The sequence below is a fragment of the Anarhichas minor genome, unplaced genomic scaffold (genome assembly GCF_050575085.1).
Source record: "Anarhichas minor isolate MPS153535 unplaced genomic scaffold, ASM5057508v1 ptg000027l, whole genome shotgun sequence".
NCBI lineage: Eukaryota > Metazoa > Chordata > Actinopteri > Perciformes > Anarhichadidae > Anarhichas > Anarhichas minor.
In genome coordinates this window covers 11874448-11892128 of record NW_027466473.1, presented here as the reverse complement: position 1 = coordinate 11892128, position 17681 = coordinate 11874448, and the positions used below count along the sequence as shown (strand labels likewise).

General features: G+C 40.9%; 2 protein-coding genes across 4 annotated transcripts; both read left to right on the top strand.

Moving 5' to 3' along the window:
* Positions 1-1335: 1335 nt before the first annotated feature.
* aldh3a2b (aldehyde dehydrogenase 3 family, member A2b) lies at positions 1336-9930 on the top strand. 3 transcript variants are annotated; one of them, XM_076102087.1, is made up of 11 exons: positions 1336-1436; positions 2415-2577; positions 3164-3395; positions 5357-5442; positions 5988-6196; positions 6295-6412; positions 7059-7200; positions 7350-7516; positions 7638-7737; positions 7991-8229; positions 9160-9930. In XM_076102087.1, exons 2-11 carry the CDS (start codon positions 2416-2418, stop codon positions 9169-9171), a joined length of 1467 nt encoding a protein of 488 aa, XP_075958202.1. In that variant the 5' UTR covers positions 1336-1436; position 2415; the 3' UTR covers positions 9172-9930. The 3 variants fall into 3 exon arrangements, with proteins under 3 accessions (XP_075958202.1, XP_075958201.1, XP_075958203.1); XM_076102086.1 differs by having other exon boundaries at positions 9157-9930; XM_076102088.1 differs by lacking the exons at positions 1336-1436; positions 2415-2577; positions 3164-3395; positions 5357-5442 and adding an exon at positions 5745-5778 and having other exon boundaries at positions 9157-9930.
* A 927-nt stretch (positions 9931-10857) lies between these two features.
* On the top strand, positions 10858-17624 carry ca4c (carbonic anhydrase IV c). Its single transcript, XM_076101123.1, has 8 exons — positions 10858-10912; positions 14098-14145; positions 14606-14770; positions 14886-15031; positions 15420-15512; positions 15610-15676; positions 15826-15989; positions 16452-17624. Exons 1-8 carry the CDS (start codon positions 10858-10860, stop codon positions 16638-16640), a joined length of 927 nt encoding a protein of 308 aa, XP_075957238.1. The 3' UTR covers positions 16641-17624.
* Positions 17625-17681: the final 57 nt, after the last annotated feature.

Genomic DNA, 17681 nt, shown 5'->3' with positions numbered 1-17681 from the left:
CATGGAGTGACACTCTTCATCTCCTTTTGAGTTTTCTAGCCTCCAAACTGTATATTCCTAACCTCCCCATAAACAAAATACAAAAAACAACTCACAATACACAAACTGTGCTTCTCTCTGTGTCTGAATGCCTTAGTGTATACCTCACACACTCAGGTGTGCACACAGAGATATGCTGGTCTTCTGTGTCCACACTCCTCTCTAAGAAATCAGGAGTGACACTCAGGTGTGAATGACGCTGTGCCCTCCTCTCCCTCACCTACGTCCTCGCTCCATCCTTCACAATACACAAACACCACTCCTCAGCCTGCTGTTTGATGTGGAAACTCCGTCAACATTTCCTGTCAAGCTGAGGGATTTTTGGATCAAATCCATGCGCTGCATGCCTGAGGTGAGAGGGTTACTCCTGTAAATAAAGTTTTTCTTGATCTGAGAAATAGAAGCTGAGTGTGATTCCAGCTTGGCTGGGGATAAGAGACCGCCAGACTCTGAAGGGTAGGGAGGGAAAGCAGGAGTCAAGATTAAGTAACAAAATAAACATATATCACGGCTCAGGAGGAATGCTGAGGACAAGACACTGGAATATTCTTTGAGCGGCATTTACAGCACTGTGATCTAGCAGGTCGATGTGATTTAAGCTTTGGATCAAAGTACAGACAGCAGGAGGGCAGAGCAGAAACTCCATTTAGAGAATTGTGGTTTTAGGCCGGGCCGTTTATTGTTTAATCAAATGAAATAATTATGAAGACACAACAGTTAACAAAAAAGTTAATTATTCTGTATAATACCTACAAAACTTAAACATGTTCATGAGGGATTGTGCGGGGCTTTTTAAAATGATTTGTGATAAAGGTGGAGGACTCTTTCTCTTTGGCTCATCATGCAGGTTGGTTTTGTTTATGTTAATCAGCTATAATCAGGTTTACCATCTTAGTTTAGCATGTGAGCATGCTAGTGTGGAAGCCCGTTCTATGGAGGCCCGAAAAATAATAAAGATCCTGTAAATCATTATGAGAAACTTTCTAAAAATAATTACTTAGTATTTCATAATTATGAGATAGCACGTTTTTATGAGATAATAAGTCATAATTATGAGATACTAAGTCATAAAAATGTCAACCTCACAGTGGCGTTAGGGGAGAACGTAACGTGTGGGTTCATCCTCTGGGTACTACACATGTCTGTTCAAGACATCCGGGATGGTCTGGACTACAGCGGTGGACCAACTGACCGCCGTTGAGCTAGTCATGTAGCGTTGATGCTAACATGGCTAAAAGCTAGTTAGGGCAGTTAGGTCCCGCCCCGGTGTGGGCGTGACCTAACGGAACAAGGGTTGCGTTTACTTGTGTCGTCGTTATTCAGCCTGTCTGCTACGCGCTGTCCCTCCATCCAGAGCGAAGGATCTCAAGACATTCACCCGCACTCCAATTAATCAGGTAGATATTAAAAACAAAACGGTGCAGTGTTTAATAAGTGCAGAATAGTCCATGTTCAGTTAAAACGGTATAAAGGTCCATTATCAAGTAACTAGAGCATAATATACCGGATGTCCTCGTTAATGTTCTTTGTAACGCGTATTTTAACTCTAACTGTGAAACGTTAGTTTCCCATTACTGCACCTTCAACTCTGACCCAGTGGGCTGGTTGTAGTTCTCATGGAGGTTTCCTGTTACGATCCTATTATAACACATTCTCTCTGTTGTATATAAACAAAAGAAAGAGCAGCACAGACTACCACCTGGAGACTTAAACTGCGTCACTGCAGAACAATAACAGAGTTTATGAGGTGAACAGCCTTCAGTGGTTTTATCATGCAGTATTATAAATTAGCCTGCTTTTAGGCGAAGCATTAAGTATTCAGATCGTCTGCTTTATTACAGTTATTTGTAAGAATACTCCACTACAAGTAAAAGTCCTGAATTCTACGACATTTTAATAAAGTAAAATACAGTATTGAATGTACCAAAGACATTTATTGCATTATTGTTTCTGATTAGAGCGGCAAACATTAATCTATTGACAGAGAACTATTTCGATAATCGGTTAATCCTTTTGGGTTATCTTTTAAGAAACAAAAAAATTGCTAAAATCCCTGTTTATCACAAATGAATTTCCTGCTTTCTTAGTCTTTCGTGATAGAAGTTTTTATCTACTTTACATACTGACACATACTTTAATCCGTAACAATTCATATTTCATCACTTATTACTTTCTGTGTAAAATATTCAACAGTAAAGTGCTTTGTGTTCTCTAGTTTATACTTCATTATTATTAATAATTAAATTAAAGTATTTGGAAGTGAACTAAAACTACAGTGTGTGGCCTGTAGCCACCACGTGACCCGTTTGACAGTTGTGATGCACAGTGTACTACACAACAGTCCAAAAACAAATTGGGAATCTTTTTCTCCCCAGGATGTCCCAGGAGCAGCAGGCGGTGGCTCGTGCCAGGAAAGCCTTCGAAACAGGCAGGTCCAAATGCTTAGAGCACCGGATTCGCCAACTGAAGAACCTGCAGCGGTTATTCATTGAGAGACAGAGTGTGATTTCAGATGCCGTCAAGAAAGACCTCAATAAGGTGAGTAGTACGAGGGTCTTCCTCACCGCCCAAAATAATATATACCTGGTCTCCAACGAGCTTGAGAGTAAAACTCACCAGTTCAGAGTCTGTTGGGGCAGACCTGTGTGTTTAGATTGTGCACATTACAGGTTTTCATGGTTTAATCTACACAACACAAGGGTTTAGACGTCAGGTCTGAAATATAACAATGAAGTCCTGGACTTAGTTCCGCTCTTGTCCCTGATGTTCACAAACCTTTATCAAGGCAGGGAAAGGCATTCAAAGTCTTAACGTTAAGATTAAGTAGAAAATAAGAACTAGACAACCGGAATTATATTAACAAACATATGATACAATATTTTAAGAAAATCAGAAATCAGAAAAACAGTTGTGAAACAAGTTAAAGATGCAAATATTAATGAAGTAGAAAGGAGATTAGAAAACATATTAAGATCTCCACAAAGGAAAGGATTAAAGTGGTTACAATTGTAATACCTTTTTGGTTGCACAGACAGGCTTTATAATGAAAACACACAGTGAAACAAATACCAAAAAATGCAATATCAGCAATGAGCAAGCCCAACGTTATTGTCTTCAACACCAGAGCGAGGTGGGCACACAGCTGTACGAGACTCTGGGTCTGGAGGGGGAGATCAGCCTGGCCATCAAGAAGCTGAAGGAGTGGGCCGCCCCTCGGCCCGTGGAGAAGAACCTGATGACCATCTCGGACACGGTCTACATCAAGCCGGAGCCGCTGGGAGTGGTGCTCATCATCGGGGCCTGGAACTACCCCTGGGCTGTCACCATCCAGCCGCTCATAGGAGCCATCGCAGCAGGTACTGCAGCGTGCTATGTGTGTGTGTGTGTGTGTGTGGGGCGGGGTGGGTGAAAGGGCAGTGTGTGTGTGTGTGTGATGTAACCAGGTCAGAGTTCACATTTCTATCTGATTCCATCGTCACTTCCCCCTGTGATGAACTTTGAGAAGGGATCTGTCTAATCTCAGACACACTGATGCAAGATCTGTGTCCACTTTGACCGCTTGAGCAATTTCAAAATGACACAAGACAGCACAATCATCACAATGTAGAGTTTCTAGAGGCACCCGGGGCTCAACACTAGCACCAGCCACCAGCCAAATGCTGTCACAAGTGGCTGGTACATCTGCTTCACTCACCAGCCAAGAAATACAATGTTAATATTTTGAGTGGCTGGTAAAAGTTGAACATGCACTAGTCTTTTGGCCGGTGGACAACAGAGGTGATTATACAGCCGGAAGGCTCCTTCAATTTCATAACTATAAACCACAACATCTCTGTTTAATTTTTGGAGGCAATGTGGGAATCCAGTTCACTATTGTTCTTCTTTTATTTTTCTAGTCCCGGTCTTGTGATCATAACCACTTCAGTTCCTGTTTAATCCAGTCACTGCTCAGCATTCTTTTCTCTCTTATCCATTTGTGATTATTGGGTCAGAGGCCACTCTGCGCTGCAGCCAAGAGAAAGTCATAAGATTAGCGGTAGATTCAGAGTAAGAAATGTCCTCCGACGTCTCTATTTCTCACACATGCAGGTGATCATGTGTCCGTGTTGGTGTGTTGTTCACGCGTGAACACGCATGTCTCAACTTTGTGCCTTGATCCTATCAGTGATTTCTCGAAGGACAAGGTTGGAGCCTGAGTGAATCACTAATCAGCTCCACGAAAATAAGTGAACTCATGTATAATTTATTTCTCTTAAACGGCCACTCTGCCTTGAGTGCTTTGTCTCGACTCTCATCACTTTGTGATGCGAACCCCCGTGTGGAGAGTTTTCTTGTGACTGTTTAGCATGACACTGCAGTATTTTCACAGTCTTTTGTCTTGGTCCTCGTGTGCTTGAGTCTTTTGTTTGTACCTTGACCTCAGTGATAGATTTACATATTGGTGCTAGGGGAGCGACTGCAGGTAGACGGCACATGTGTGTTTCATTTGGATGAAGGCTTTAGACTAAAAACATTGATGACTAAAGCACTTAAATGAACTGAGTGTTTTCAGACTGCAGCCCATGCGCTAAGTGTTTGCACAGCATGGACTTTATCCTTCGCTCCAGCATTATCAGGTCTTACTCTGACTGTCGTATCTTTTCTCTTTATTTATTGGACAAATACAGATAATAAACCTAAAAGGCAGCTGTCAACACCAGCACCAGACAAAAGTGACTCAGATTTAACAAATCTAAAGATTTTAAATACAGGCTCTCATATATAACAACCTTTAACACGTAAATACAGTTACAGGTCGAGAAAATGTGCTGACAGCGGTGAAAGAAAATCCAAAGGTACATCAGAAGTTGCATAAATAAAATGCAGCTTCTTCAAAACTGAGACGGGCATTTTGTAGAGATGACGAGGAGAAGCAACTACTTATGTAGTCTGTGTTGTTAGTGGTGTTACATTTTTCCTCCATTCAAAAAGAAGCCTGATATACACACAACCTGCTCAGCAACAAATGGCAACTAGACACAGTAGCTGGGGAACATAGTGACAGAGACAAATATTTCCATCAGGATTTGATACAATTAAAAAGAAACTGTACTGCTGGTTGTTGCCACTGTTTGCTTGGTGCTTTCACTGTGTCAACTTTCAGATTTCAGTGTTCCACTTGTTTTTGCTGCCCCCTAGTGGCCAAATAACTCAATTTATATCAGGTTCAAATGAAGGTACAGTGGAAGAAAACAAGACTTTGGGGATTATACCTTTAAGAGAGGGCCATGTGTTTCTATCTGGTGATATCTGCTGCTTTTGTCATTTCCCTGTCCAGGTAATGCAGCTGTGGTGAAGCCCTCCGAGGTCTGTGTTCACACTTCGAAGGTCATGGAGGACCTGCTGCCGCTGTACATCGACAAAGTAAGGATGACGTGACACGAAAGTGAACCAAGATACTGTTATTGTTCATGACATGTCAGCATAATGTTGTTTCTTAAGCATACTTAATTGACAACAGACAAATTGAATATAATGTTAATGATAAATTCAAGAAAAATGTACTTTCTCAAACAGGATTATTTCCTCTTTGAACAAAAACACAGATTTCTGGCCGTGTTTATAGTCCACGTTACTAGCCTTTTAATTTTCCTGCTGGCTCCATGTGCACTGACACAGTAATCAGGCAAACAATTCTCACCTTTAGGATAGAATGTAAAGTTGGTGTTGGGCAACCATGCATACAAAGGCTCATAACAGGTAAAGTGAAAGTCTTTGCTTTGCTCTTTTATTGTGAAAAATATCCAGCAAACTCTATTATTTCTACTAAAAGGTTTACAAAAACAAAAAAAAAGACGCATCACAAGACTTGTTTAAAACTGAGTGCTACAAAGACACACAGCACGTTGCTTGAGGGACTGCGTGCTGCTTTGTGATAACCGAGTGTGTGTTTCCACCCTGTGTGTCAGGAGCTTTATCCTGTAGTAACCGGGGGAGTGTCTGAGACCCAGGAGCTGCTGCGTCAGAGGTTTGATCACATCTTCTACACGGGCAACAGCATGGTGGGCAAACTGATCATGGAGGCCGCTGCCAAACACCTGACGCCTGTCACCCTGGAGCTGGGCGGCAAGAGCCCCTGCTACATCGACAAGGACTGTGACATAAGCATAGCCTGCAGGTCAGAACGATGATTAGACGTGGACCAAACATTTGTTTCCATCCTTTTACTGTAGCTGTTCTTTAGCTCCTCCTGTTAACTCTTCCGCTGCTGTGTAGGCGTATTGCCTGGGGAAAGTACACCAACTGTGGTCAGACCTGCATCGCCCCAGACTACATCCTGTGTGAGCCCAGCGTCCAGGACCGGGTCATTGAAGAGGTCAAGAAATCCATAAAGGTACTGAAGACCTGAGTACACACTCAGGAAATGTAATTCATTCAATCCTAAACTTCAAAAACAGGCAATGCTCTCCGCAAGATTTTTTGTCAAAGACTCCAAAATGATTCGTAGTATACCACAAAACAATCAAAACTTTAGGAAAAAAAATTCCATACCCGCTTTGCGTGAGTCTTTTAATGCTGAAATATAGGATACCGGAAACTAGAGGTTGTCTTTTAAGTATTTATTCTCTGCGCAGAGAAGGTTCAATCATCACATCAGAATGTGTACAGTCTCAGTGAGGAAGAACCAAGTGTAAAGTGAACGCGCTTTCTTTATACAGAAGGAGCAACGGTGGGGGCCGATGTTACAGACATTTTGGTCTCAGACTGATAGAAACAACAATGAACAACAAGCGGCGGGACGGCTTTGGCGCTGGAACATTCTCATACAACACAGTTACAGTTATGTTTGCGCGCCGGCAAGGGTGAATTCTTCTTTTGTGCAATAAGAAAGATACATCTGGGCGTGTACGCTAACACAGTGAAGTTCACCTGAGTTCAGAGCAAACTAAGTAGAAATATACACTATACTACGTATACTATACTACATAGAAAATGTAACAAGAATACTTGCGTAGTAACGACATTGTTTCCTCTGGCAGGAGTTCTACACCGACAACCCAAAGACCTGTCCGGACTACGGACGCATCATCAACCAGCGCCACTTCAAGAGAATAATGAACATGCTGGAGGACAGCGCCATCGCCGCTGGAGGAGACAACGACGAGTCAGACTGCTACATAGGTAATCCTGCCGACAGCCAAATGAAAATCAATCAGGAGGGAGCTCTTTTCATTGCTTTCATTCAGGCAATTACAGAGACGTAAGTGATGAAGAACAGACCATGAAAACCATGCAATATTTGATAAACAGTGTTTCTGCGTTGTGTTTAGCCCCCACAGTTCTGCGGGACGTGAAGCCAGAGGCGAAGGTGATGCAGGAGGAGATATTTGGACCTCTGCTTCCCATCTTGCCGGTCAACGGCCTGGGCGAAGCAATCCAGTTTATCAATAAAGGAGAGAAACCTCTGGCCCTCTATGTCTTCTCATCAGATAACAAGGTATATCAGACATTGTATCACACATGCAGACGCAGAGGAGCGTAGTTGACAGATGCAGGCGTCTACACGTACAGGGTGTAGTTACAGATTCATGAGCAGAACATGACTTCTCTCTCTTCAGGTGATAAAGAGAATGACAGACGAGACCTCCAGTGGAGGACTGCTGGCCAACGACTGTCTCGTGCACTATTCTGTCAGCTCGCTGCCTTTCGGAGGAGTGGGTGAGTACTAACAGCGACAACTCTTTGTAGAAATGGTTCTAAAAACAAGAGTTCACTTAGTTTTTATTATTATGCTGTTTGACTTGTTGGGGAACTAAGCTGTTCACTCACTCAGTACTACCTGTGTAGGTCATGCAGAGGGGCGTAAAGGTGCTCTCTAGTGTGACGTTATGGAAAAATAAAGCCAACAAGTCAACAAGTTGATTTAAAGCCATGAAACAGTCAAACCTTCGCCCTCTGTTTTCCTGAACAGGAAACAGTGGTATGGGCTGCTACCACGGCAAGTTCACCTTCGACCAGCTGAGCCACCTGCGTGGTTGTCTCATCAAGCAGCTGAAAATGGAAGGTGTGAACAGCATGCGCTACCCGCCTCACACACTCAAGAAACTGGGCTGGGCGCGCTTCTTCATCCTGAATAACGTGGACGTGGGCTGGATCGGGCGGATGACGCTGTTAGCCGTCCTGGCTGTGGTGGCTGCTGTTGTGCTGCAGGTGAGTCACGGAGGAGACGAACACGGATACAAACATGTTCACGTTGTGTGTCATGAGGAGGCAGAGGTGAAAGAAAAAAACACACTGATCGCTCTTCAAGCACCAACTTTAAGATGTTTGTCAGAGTATTTTATTTAGGTTGCAAAGAACTGGGAAGATTGAAATGACAGTCATCGGCTGCGTGTATATTTTGCAGATGCCAAGAAGTTTAATTTCAGTTTCAGAATTTACACATTCAAGGTACCTGTACTTTACTTGAGTATTTCCATTTTATGCAACTTTCTACTTTTATAGAGGGACATGTTGTAGTTTTTTTAAACTTCACTGACAGCTTTAGTTACCTTTCAAATTACAATATTTCATAACCTTTCCTGTCCAGTGAAAACCACATAATCTCCACATTTGGTGATTATGATTTCTGATAAACTGAAGGATGAAGTGTTCCTTTATGTGTTGAGAAAAATCTCCTACTTCTTAAGATAAATAAACTATTAAAAAACCCACGAAGATCAGCTGGAAAATGTATAATAACAAAGCTGAAAACCAGGCTGTTTTTCTGAGCTCATGAAAAGTAGAATATGATGAGTTGCTATTTATTAAACAACACATCAGTATATAAAGTAGTTAAGATTATCAGCATACTCATTAAAGCATCAGTCATATTAATCCAAAAACATTACGTATAACAGTAAAACACTGCCAGGGACCATTTTACTGCATAATGAGTACTTTCTTTTGATACTTTGAGTACATTTTGATGATACGACCAACAAACTTGCGCACAACACAGGATACAAACAGGACAGGCACCCAGTGGAGGCAAACACGTCACAGCTTATACCTTTGAGATGCTTGACGGTGAAGTATATTCCTCCTGATAAAGAGAGGTGATGAAATGATGAAGAATATCTCCTTTTTTTCCTCCAGAAGTATCTCCTTTGAAGACATCGCGCTGCTTCACAGACAACAAGTGTCTTGTTTGAAGAAAAGAACGGCATGAATTTCAAACCATTTCAATGATTAGTGTCTGTATGAATCAGATCATCATCTGCTCAGGACATAATATGGGAAATGTTTGGGGCGATGCCTTAATTCATTTTACATTTCAATAACTGTGTCAGAAGTTTCAATGTAGCCAGCATCTTATTTTCATGAAGGTAATTATTTATGTACGGCTCTTAAATCTTTCTTCTGCATTACTATGTTTAATTTTAACCCATAAGATAACGTTTACATACTTAAAAAACACTTTAAATACACTTAAAATCACACAATATAATGCTGTGATTTTGCGTTGCATTATTTCAAATGAAGTAACAAGATGTGTTATGACTGTGATATCTACAACATTGGCAGCATTTGATAACAATTAATGAATGTTCAATGAAGGGCTGAAACAAATGAAGTTAGTTGCAATTTCTGTCTAATGAAACAGTTTTTATTGTGTCGAAGTAGCCTACAGTTCACTTTGTGTCCGTTCCATTTCAATGATGGTTCAGCTAATAACTGATCATTAATTTGTTAACAAATTTAAGCAACCTTGTAACTTGTTTAGTGGTCTATAAATAACTGTAGTTACTAACGTTGTTTTTGGTTTTATCAAACCATCACAATTTTAAGCGATTTGTAATTAATAGTTGAATATACATACATGTATTTCTATATTGGATTAATATTCAAATAAATATATTTCTACATGTATCAGTTTGTGATTTGATTTTAAATTATTATTTTTTTTCACAATTAATTATTACATTTATAAAGCCATTCCAGTACATAATCATAATGTGTTTTTCTGATTTAAGAAGATAGTGTTTAAGGTACTTCTGGGAAAAGGAAAAATAATCTGCTTTTTTTTCTGAAGTAACGACATACTTCAAAATCTCTCACTCAGTGGTGGAATGCAAATACATTTACTCAAGGAATGTACTTAAGTACTTAACTTAAATATTCCATGTTATGCTACTTTATACTTCTACTCCACTACATTTTGGAAGTCAATAATGTACTTTTTACTGCACTACATTTATTTGGCAAAGTTACTTAGTTTGAAGTCTCAGAGTATTAATACAAAACTCAGCAGTATAATAAAATACAATAAATAAATTTCTTTTCTCAAGTGAATACATTTTTGCGTCTGTACGAAGCAGAGCTGAGGAATGAGCTGCAGAAGTCTGTTAACTTCACCTTTTTCTAACTCCACACCCCGAAATCTTTTTAATTTGCAAAGTTGTAGTCTTCAGCATCAACTGACGCTGAAGTGATGGCTTGAGTAAATTTATCAGACTTCACTTTTCTCCCTCTGGAGCCACAAATGACTACTTACAACTATTTGCACATATGCAGTCGTCCTACACAGACCTGTAAACAGACTTTGTAACAACACAAGTAACAACACAATATCAGATTTTTCCACCAGGTGTCCGTCTTTCCTCGATCAGACACCTGACAACTTTCTCAGAGTGACTTTTTTCTCTCTTCTCTGTTTGTTTCACACACACGCACACACACACACCTTTTGTCTAACTCATGACGGCCTCCCCCCCACCCTCAAATGCAGCTCAGAGTCAGTATGTGAAGGCAGCTGAAATTAGTCTGTCAGGATCTTTTCTGGTCTCTGGGCTGATCATGGATTTTTCTGTCTACCTCTCGACTCTGCTTTCCCTCCTCTCTCAGTGCACAGGTAAGACACACACACACACACACACGCTTATATTAGTAGGACAATTAATACTGCATACAAAATCTCAGCTTGAGTTCAGTTTACACCCCATTCTTTTAATTTGGGAGCATCATTTCAGCACAACATTAAGAGTATTATGTTGCAGCTACTTAAGATATACTAAAGATACTGTTGCATGATTTAATTAAGAAAGATCACAGCTGCTACGCGTTGTGAATGTGACTTGAAATACTGAATGTGACACCGAAAACCTTTTACAGCTAGAGAAATTAAATGAAAGGCAGTGATTGATGGGATCACAAGATAATTAAAAAGCAGAAAAAACACTTCTGCAGCACAAAGATATTCATATTTGTATCAGATTGTCTTTCATCTTCGCTTCATAGTGTGCAAAACATCAGAAAACAGTAAAAAAAAAATACCTGTGGACAAAAAATTTGAGCTCAAGGTGACGTCATTGATTGCCTCGTTTTGTCAAATCAAGCGTCCAAAACATATAATTCACTATAATCAAAAAAAGACCATAAAACACAGCAAGATTAAAACAAAAATGAATCAATGCTTAACTGTCTGTTGATGACCTAATTGGTTAATGGACTAATCTTTGCAGCTCTAATTTGAATAAGACGCTTTGTTTAAAAACAGGCGCTAACATTAGCCACCACAATTTACTGGTCACACCAGATCAATGATCTTAAGTGCTTTCTATTATGAGTTCAACGTCTCTATTGCAAGAGGAACAATGTGTTATTTCTTCTTTCAAAATGTACATTCTGTTGTTTTAAAGGCTAAAAAAAGTTGGAAACCACTGATTAAATCAATTTCTCCAGGATGCTGGTTCATTGATACATCGTTTAATTATAAGAGAAATTCATTAAAGCTGCTGTATTTCCAGTGGGTTGTCTCAGGTTTGACTTTTCTGTGCTGCATGTGTATGAGCCAGGTGGAGCGAAGCCAAACTCCACCTGTGCATTGTTCTCGCTTGGTGAGAACTGTTGTCCCCTTTCACAGAATGGCATTGTGGGAGCTTCAGCGGGGTTAATCTGCGTTCCTATATTAGCTAAATGCTTCTCTATAGCGCCTTTCATTCCCACCGCTGAGTCAGACACCGGAGTCTCATTCACATCTGCAACACAATACACGACACCAGCACAAGACTGAATGACTCCGCCAGCACCTGTTTGACGGGCACGTTTAACGCAGCGGTGCAGTCAGTGTAATCACAGCCACTTCTGCACGACTGTCTGTACCTCCGTATCTACAACTCAATGAAAGATAATGGCTTCCCTCCATTTAGCTTGTACTGTGATCGTTGGTTCAGCAGGCCTTATGGTCACAGCTGCAACACTTGACGTCTTCATCATATGCAGGAAAGCCAATGTGTCTTTTCTATTCTTGACATCTTCACTTCTAACAGTGGAGAACAAAGAAAAATCTACAAGCAAGTACAGTACATGTACCAAGATGCAACTTGTGGTGGAAACCTCCACCTTTTTAACCTCCCTGTGAGAAATAATCGCGATGGAAACTTCTTAAAGTATTAAAATCAAATTTAATGAACAGACACAGCTGAATGGATAGAGCTCTTTCCCCACGGATGGTTCGGAGGTCTAACAATGATGAACAGACAGAACAGAGTGTATATGCACGTTAGCTCGTCTCCTCTCCCTTCACCCCCCCTGTCCCCCTCGGAGATGTTGTCCTCCGCTGCACCCAACAAGGCCAGGTTCCCAGCCTTTTCGTGGGAAGAGGGTTGAGATTATATGCAGGTTTAGTGATGCAAGACAACAGAAGAACGGTATGATACATTTCTCCAACACAAATATTATACAAACATTTATTTTAAACAGTTTTTCTCTCATGTTCTTCTGCCAACTTCTGCGATTGAAAGTGTCAAACACATTCAACTTTTAAGGATTTCAGTTTTCTTTTATATTTGATATCTATATATATATATATATATATATATATAGATGTTTGGTTTGTGTACATTTACATCTTCTGCTCTCATTATTCTCAATCTTGCTCCCAGTAAAGAGAATTGTATTTCTGTTTCAACTCATTGAGTATTTGACTCAGAAGAAATCTCATGTGAAGTGAAACACTGAGTTTGTTTCGTGGTATTTGCCTAAAAATGGGGACGCAGGAAGTAGGAAGTAAGAAATGCATCTGTGATGTGGGGAATGTCAGATGAGTAAATCTATGAGGGGAGGATATTCAGTAGTAGTGCAGCAGTTTAGGAGTTTTACCAAAGAAGTCTAAGAAAGTGAGATTTTTCTTTTCTGATGTTGGAGATTCCTCAAACACAAATCCCGTAGAGGTCACACTCAGAGGTCACCGTGGTGACATCACTGCACTCACACTGAGGGTTTGTCATATTTAAGCTGTCTGTTCTGAGAACACATTTTTAAGGAAGCATTTGCTGTTTTGCAGCTAAAAACAGAGCGTTGGTGTTTGTGTTGCTTATTCTCAAAATTACATTTTCTCTTTTTTTTGTTTTTAGCACAACATCAAAACAATAGAGGAGAACTTAGTTTTACATTTATAGAATTTAATGAAGCACATGTCATAAACAATCACTATTTTGTGTATTTGAGCCTATTTTCACAACAGCAGCGTTCTAGCTGGCTGGATACGTACGTTCTCTTTAAGCTGTCTTTGTGGCTTCTCTTTAACCCTAAATGTTCACGGTCAAGTCATTTTCTTTAGTGTTTGTGTAACCTTCACTTAAAGTGCGTTGAGCTGAGCACTGAACGGCTGGTGAGGACTTCACTGAGTGCGTCCTTTTAGATACTGTTAATCTATCACTGCTGAGGATTGTGTCATGTTTTGTTATATATAAGTGCTATTAAGAGAATTTATGTTAAACTAATGAACACAAAAAGGCATCTGAAGGACAGGATAAGTAATGTGAGAATTAATAATTATGTGTGTGTGTGTGTGTGTGTGTGTGTGTGTGTTTCACCCGCCCTGACTTCTCAAAGTTCAGCTGCAGAGCACAAACACATTAGCAGATCAGCCAGTGAGACTGCTGACTGAGAACAAAAACACCGTGTCTAATGGAGCGTGACAATGAGAAGAATTAATACTCATTTATTAACTGGAGGGAGCCATGTTGTTTGTGTCCTGAGCATGAATATACTGTGTGTCTGTGTCTGTACCTGAGAGCTGTGCTTTGTCTCCAGCTCAGTGGTGTTACCAGAGCCAGTACTCCTGTGACGACACATGCAGAGGTAAGACTCCCGAGTATTTCAAGAGACAAACCCCAAAAATTGTACGAACACACTTGACAAATCAATCGCACGTTTGTGATCCGTCAAAGAGTATTTAGCAGCTAAAGGAGTTGGTGGAAACCAAAAACAGAGATAAACAGGCACGAGTGAATATTCGACTTACATTCATCAGGTGGACAAATATACAACTCCACATAAATATTAAGGATGCTTCAAGTCTGCTGGATGTGTAAAAAGGCAACTGTTAGCTTCAATGTTCACCCCACGTGAATTACGTGAAAACACTTCAGTGTTGCGTTCACAGCTTGTTAAATGCTGCCGCGCAAGTGGACAAAATACATAAACCCCATACATAATGCAACTCAGTTTTGTTGTTTTAGATCCCCCTGCCTCCTAGATGCCCACTTCTTTCAAACACAAATAATTTGATGTTGTTCCTGCCGCTGTTTGAATGGTTTAGACCCGATACACTGGGCAGTTCAGTTTCCCAGCTGCGGTGGATTACGCCAATCACCAATTAACATCGTCACCAGCAAAGTGCACGTCAACAGCGCCCTGCCACCCTTCAACTTCATCGGCCACACCAACACAATCAACGTCACAGTGGAAAACAAAGGACACTCTGGTATTTAAGAGCCCACTTTATTATTCTCGCCCCCTCCAGACTTTTACCAGATGTTGAACACCTCTGGTTTGTTGATGATCTCTTAGGTTTGACATTTGTATTCTCTTCCCCGTAGCTCACTTTGCTCTACCGCAGTCGGTCCGACTGACAGGAGGAGCTCTGCCTGGTCACTACAGAGCCGCACAATTTCACTTCCACTGGGGAGGTAATGGGAGGCCAGGATCAGAGCACACCATTGACGGAGAGAGGTACCCCATGGAGGTACGTCACGCCTCAGTATCATTGGCTGTGATGGAAATAAAAGAGGTGTGCTGGAAAAAGATCTTTTAGACAACAAAGGGGTCAAATGGTGATTGGTGCACAACAATAAACAGTCACAGTAGTATATTGATATGCAGATTGCAGAAAATGTTTTGTTTGTTTATTTATTAAAATCATATAAGTAGGACTAACAGTTACAGGAGCCACGGTTTGCATGTGGGGGCAGTACAGCATGGTATATGTCCATATTTATTGTGATTAACGTGAGCCTTTTCGTTCATCGCTATCTTCAATATCAGCCAGAGTTCATGTTTCACACAGTTGTGTGTCACACAGTGAGCTGCACCACTAATACTGGAACTCATTGGCTGTGTTTTGGGCTTCCCAGCTGCATATTGTCCACATCAAGGAGCCGTACGGCTCTCTGGCAGAGGCAGAACATGACATGGCGGGCATCGCTCTGCTTGCCTTCCTGTTTGAGGTAATGCTTTCATAGTTATTCCTCTTGATGACTCGGCATTCCTAATACGAAGAGCATTTCCGCTTGTGTCCTAATGTTGATGGTGTCGTCCTCACAGGAAACACCAGATGATCATCCTCATCTGGACGCAGTAATAGCTGCTTTGGGCCGAGTACAGAACAATGGTATGTTTGGTCACTGAGAACAAAACTAACTTTTTTATAGTAAAAGGGCCCTGAGCCTTTTATTGAGATGCATTCTTTAGTCTGTTGTACATTTAAGTTAACCTCGACTTTTCTTCCAAACATGTCTCCACCCGTCTTTCTGTGTTAAGGCAGCAGCACTGTGATCCCTAACGTTCAACTCAGCGACATTATCCCGCCAGCGAAGGACCTCCACAGTTACTACCGCTACGTGGGCTCCATGACCACTCCAGGATGTGAACAGGCGGTGGCCTGGACGGTGTTTCACAGGACCCTGTCCATCAGCAGCCGACAGGTGAGCAGCTACAGATGGAGGCTACACACTGGTGACAAACTAGTGCTCCCCGTTGTATCTCAACCCTTCAAACTGACTTTTGATATAAAATACAGATACAGGTAAAGCTTTTTATGTTACTGGTGTGAGGTGCCTAGTTTTGGAGGTATGGGCCGCAGAGATGTCTCTCAAATATAACGGGACTATATGGCACTCGGCTTGTGCTTCTCAAATAAATACATTTGGAAAAACTCAAAAACTAACTAATAAATAGCATTACAGGTAAGAGGGAAGATGTTTATTTTGGGGTGAATTGCCCCTTTAAAATAAGACTTTCAGAGACTAGAACTAGAAGTCAATGTAGAGAAGTCTGAAGGATCAGTGCCTGTAAAAGTAATCTTCATTGTCCCTATTCACAGGAGAAACATAATACTTTATACTGCAACTTCTGACTAAAAGATGTGAAATCTTGTTCCTCTCCAGCTGGATGCAATAGTTGAGCAGTGTCGATTCTGGACGGGACAGCCCATGACGGACATCTTCAGGCCCACGCAGCCTCTGGATGGCAGAGTTGTGTACCGGTCCGAGGCGAGTGCAGCTCTGACGAGCGCGGTCCTCCTTTGGCTCAGTGCTTTCTCAGTTGTGCTCGGGACGACGTGTCTGATACACTGACCCGGCACATGAAGACACAGGATGTAAATGACAAAAGCTACTGTATGTATAAAGGCAACTTTTACCTGTGTGATAGTTAGTCATGAGAAGAATATCACCTGCATTGGCACATGAATTACAGCTAAGTTATTGTGCAAAGGGAAAGTAAACTGTCCACCTCTGGTGTTTAGTCTTTACCTCGTTAGGCCTTTCAGTTTCCTTATTTTTGTTGTCATTAGGAGTCAATATATTACATTTGCACACTCATCTAAAATCTGCTTTTCCTTCAATGTGTTTGAGTAAGATAGAAGTGTAGAATTAGGGCTTTACAAGTCAGTTTATTCTTTCTGAGTTACAAGCTCTGGGACTGTTTAATTTACTACTTCTTCTTTACTTGACATGCGTATGGTTCTCTTCACTGTCAGATAATTAAATGTAGCAGATTAGAGGATGAAGGCATTTCAATTGTACTGTAAACTTGCGTTTGGAAAAAAACAAATGAGTTATAAATCTACATAAATGCCTGTAATTCTCAGCCAGCATAACGACTCCTGCTTATATGACTCTTACTAAGTGCTGAATGCAATGCTTTATATATAACAAACACTTATTCGATTAACACTGAGGAGAAATGTAGTGCCAGATTAACTATGAAAAACAATTGACAGTACAAACCATCACACTGATATGAACCCTTGAAGGATGCTCTGATTGGTGTTTGAAGCACCAATCGTGGATTTCATGTCATTAGTCTGACACTGATCACTGAGTGAGTGTTTCTGTACAAACACCGTGAAATGTTTTGCACTTCTGCCTAAAACTTAAATAGAACCTATAGAGCTAAATCTGCTTTACCTCACCACAACATGCTTTGTGTGGAGCTCAACAGGTGAGTTTTATTACATTAACTGTAAATTGACAGTGATAGTATGTAGGTTACCATTAAATTAACCAAACCACACCTATTTCTGCTGTTATATCTTTGGGCAGACGGATCATTGAAACCATTGTCATGACTTTTATTAGTTAACAGGAGCCTATCTGTGGGATTAACCAGCATCC

What these genes read in the sequence shown, in the direction of transcription:
- aldh3a2b (XM_076102086.1), top strand. Translation starts at nt 2,416, where the DNA reads ATGTCCCAGGAGCAGCAGGCGGTGGCTCGTGCCAGGAAAGCCTTCGAA. An exon ending in TGCCGCTGTACATCGACAAA is followed by an intron (nt 5,443 to 5,987) that starts GTAAGGATGACG and finishes CCTGTGTGTCAG; the next exon opens with GAGCTTTATCCTGTAGTAAC. An exon ending in TCTTCTCATCAGATAACAAG is followed by an intron (nt 7,517 to 7,637) that starts GTATATCAGACA and finishes CTCTCTCTTCAG; the next exon opens with GTGATAAAGAGAATGACAGA.
- ca4c (XM_076101123.1), top strand. Translation starts at nt 10,858, where the DNA reads ATGGATTTTTCTGTCTACCTCTCGACTCTGCTTTCCCTCCTCTCTCAG. An exon ending in CTGTGACGACACATGCAGAG is followed by an intron (nt 14,146 to 14,605) that starts GTAAGACTCCCG and finishes TGAATGGTTTAG; the next exon opens with ACCCGATACACTGGGCAGTT. An exon ending in TGCTTGCCTTCCTGTTTGAG is followed by an intron (nt 15,513 to 15,609) that starts GTAATGCTTTCA and finishes TCGTCCTCACAG; the next exon opens with GAAACACCAGATGATCATCC.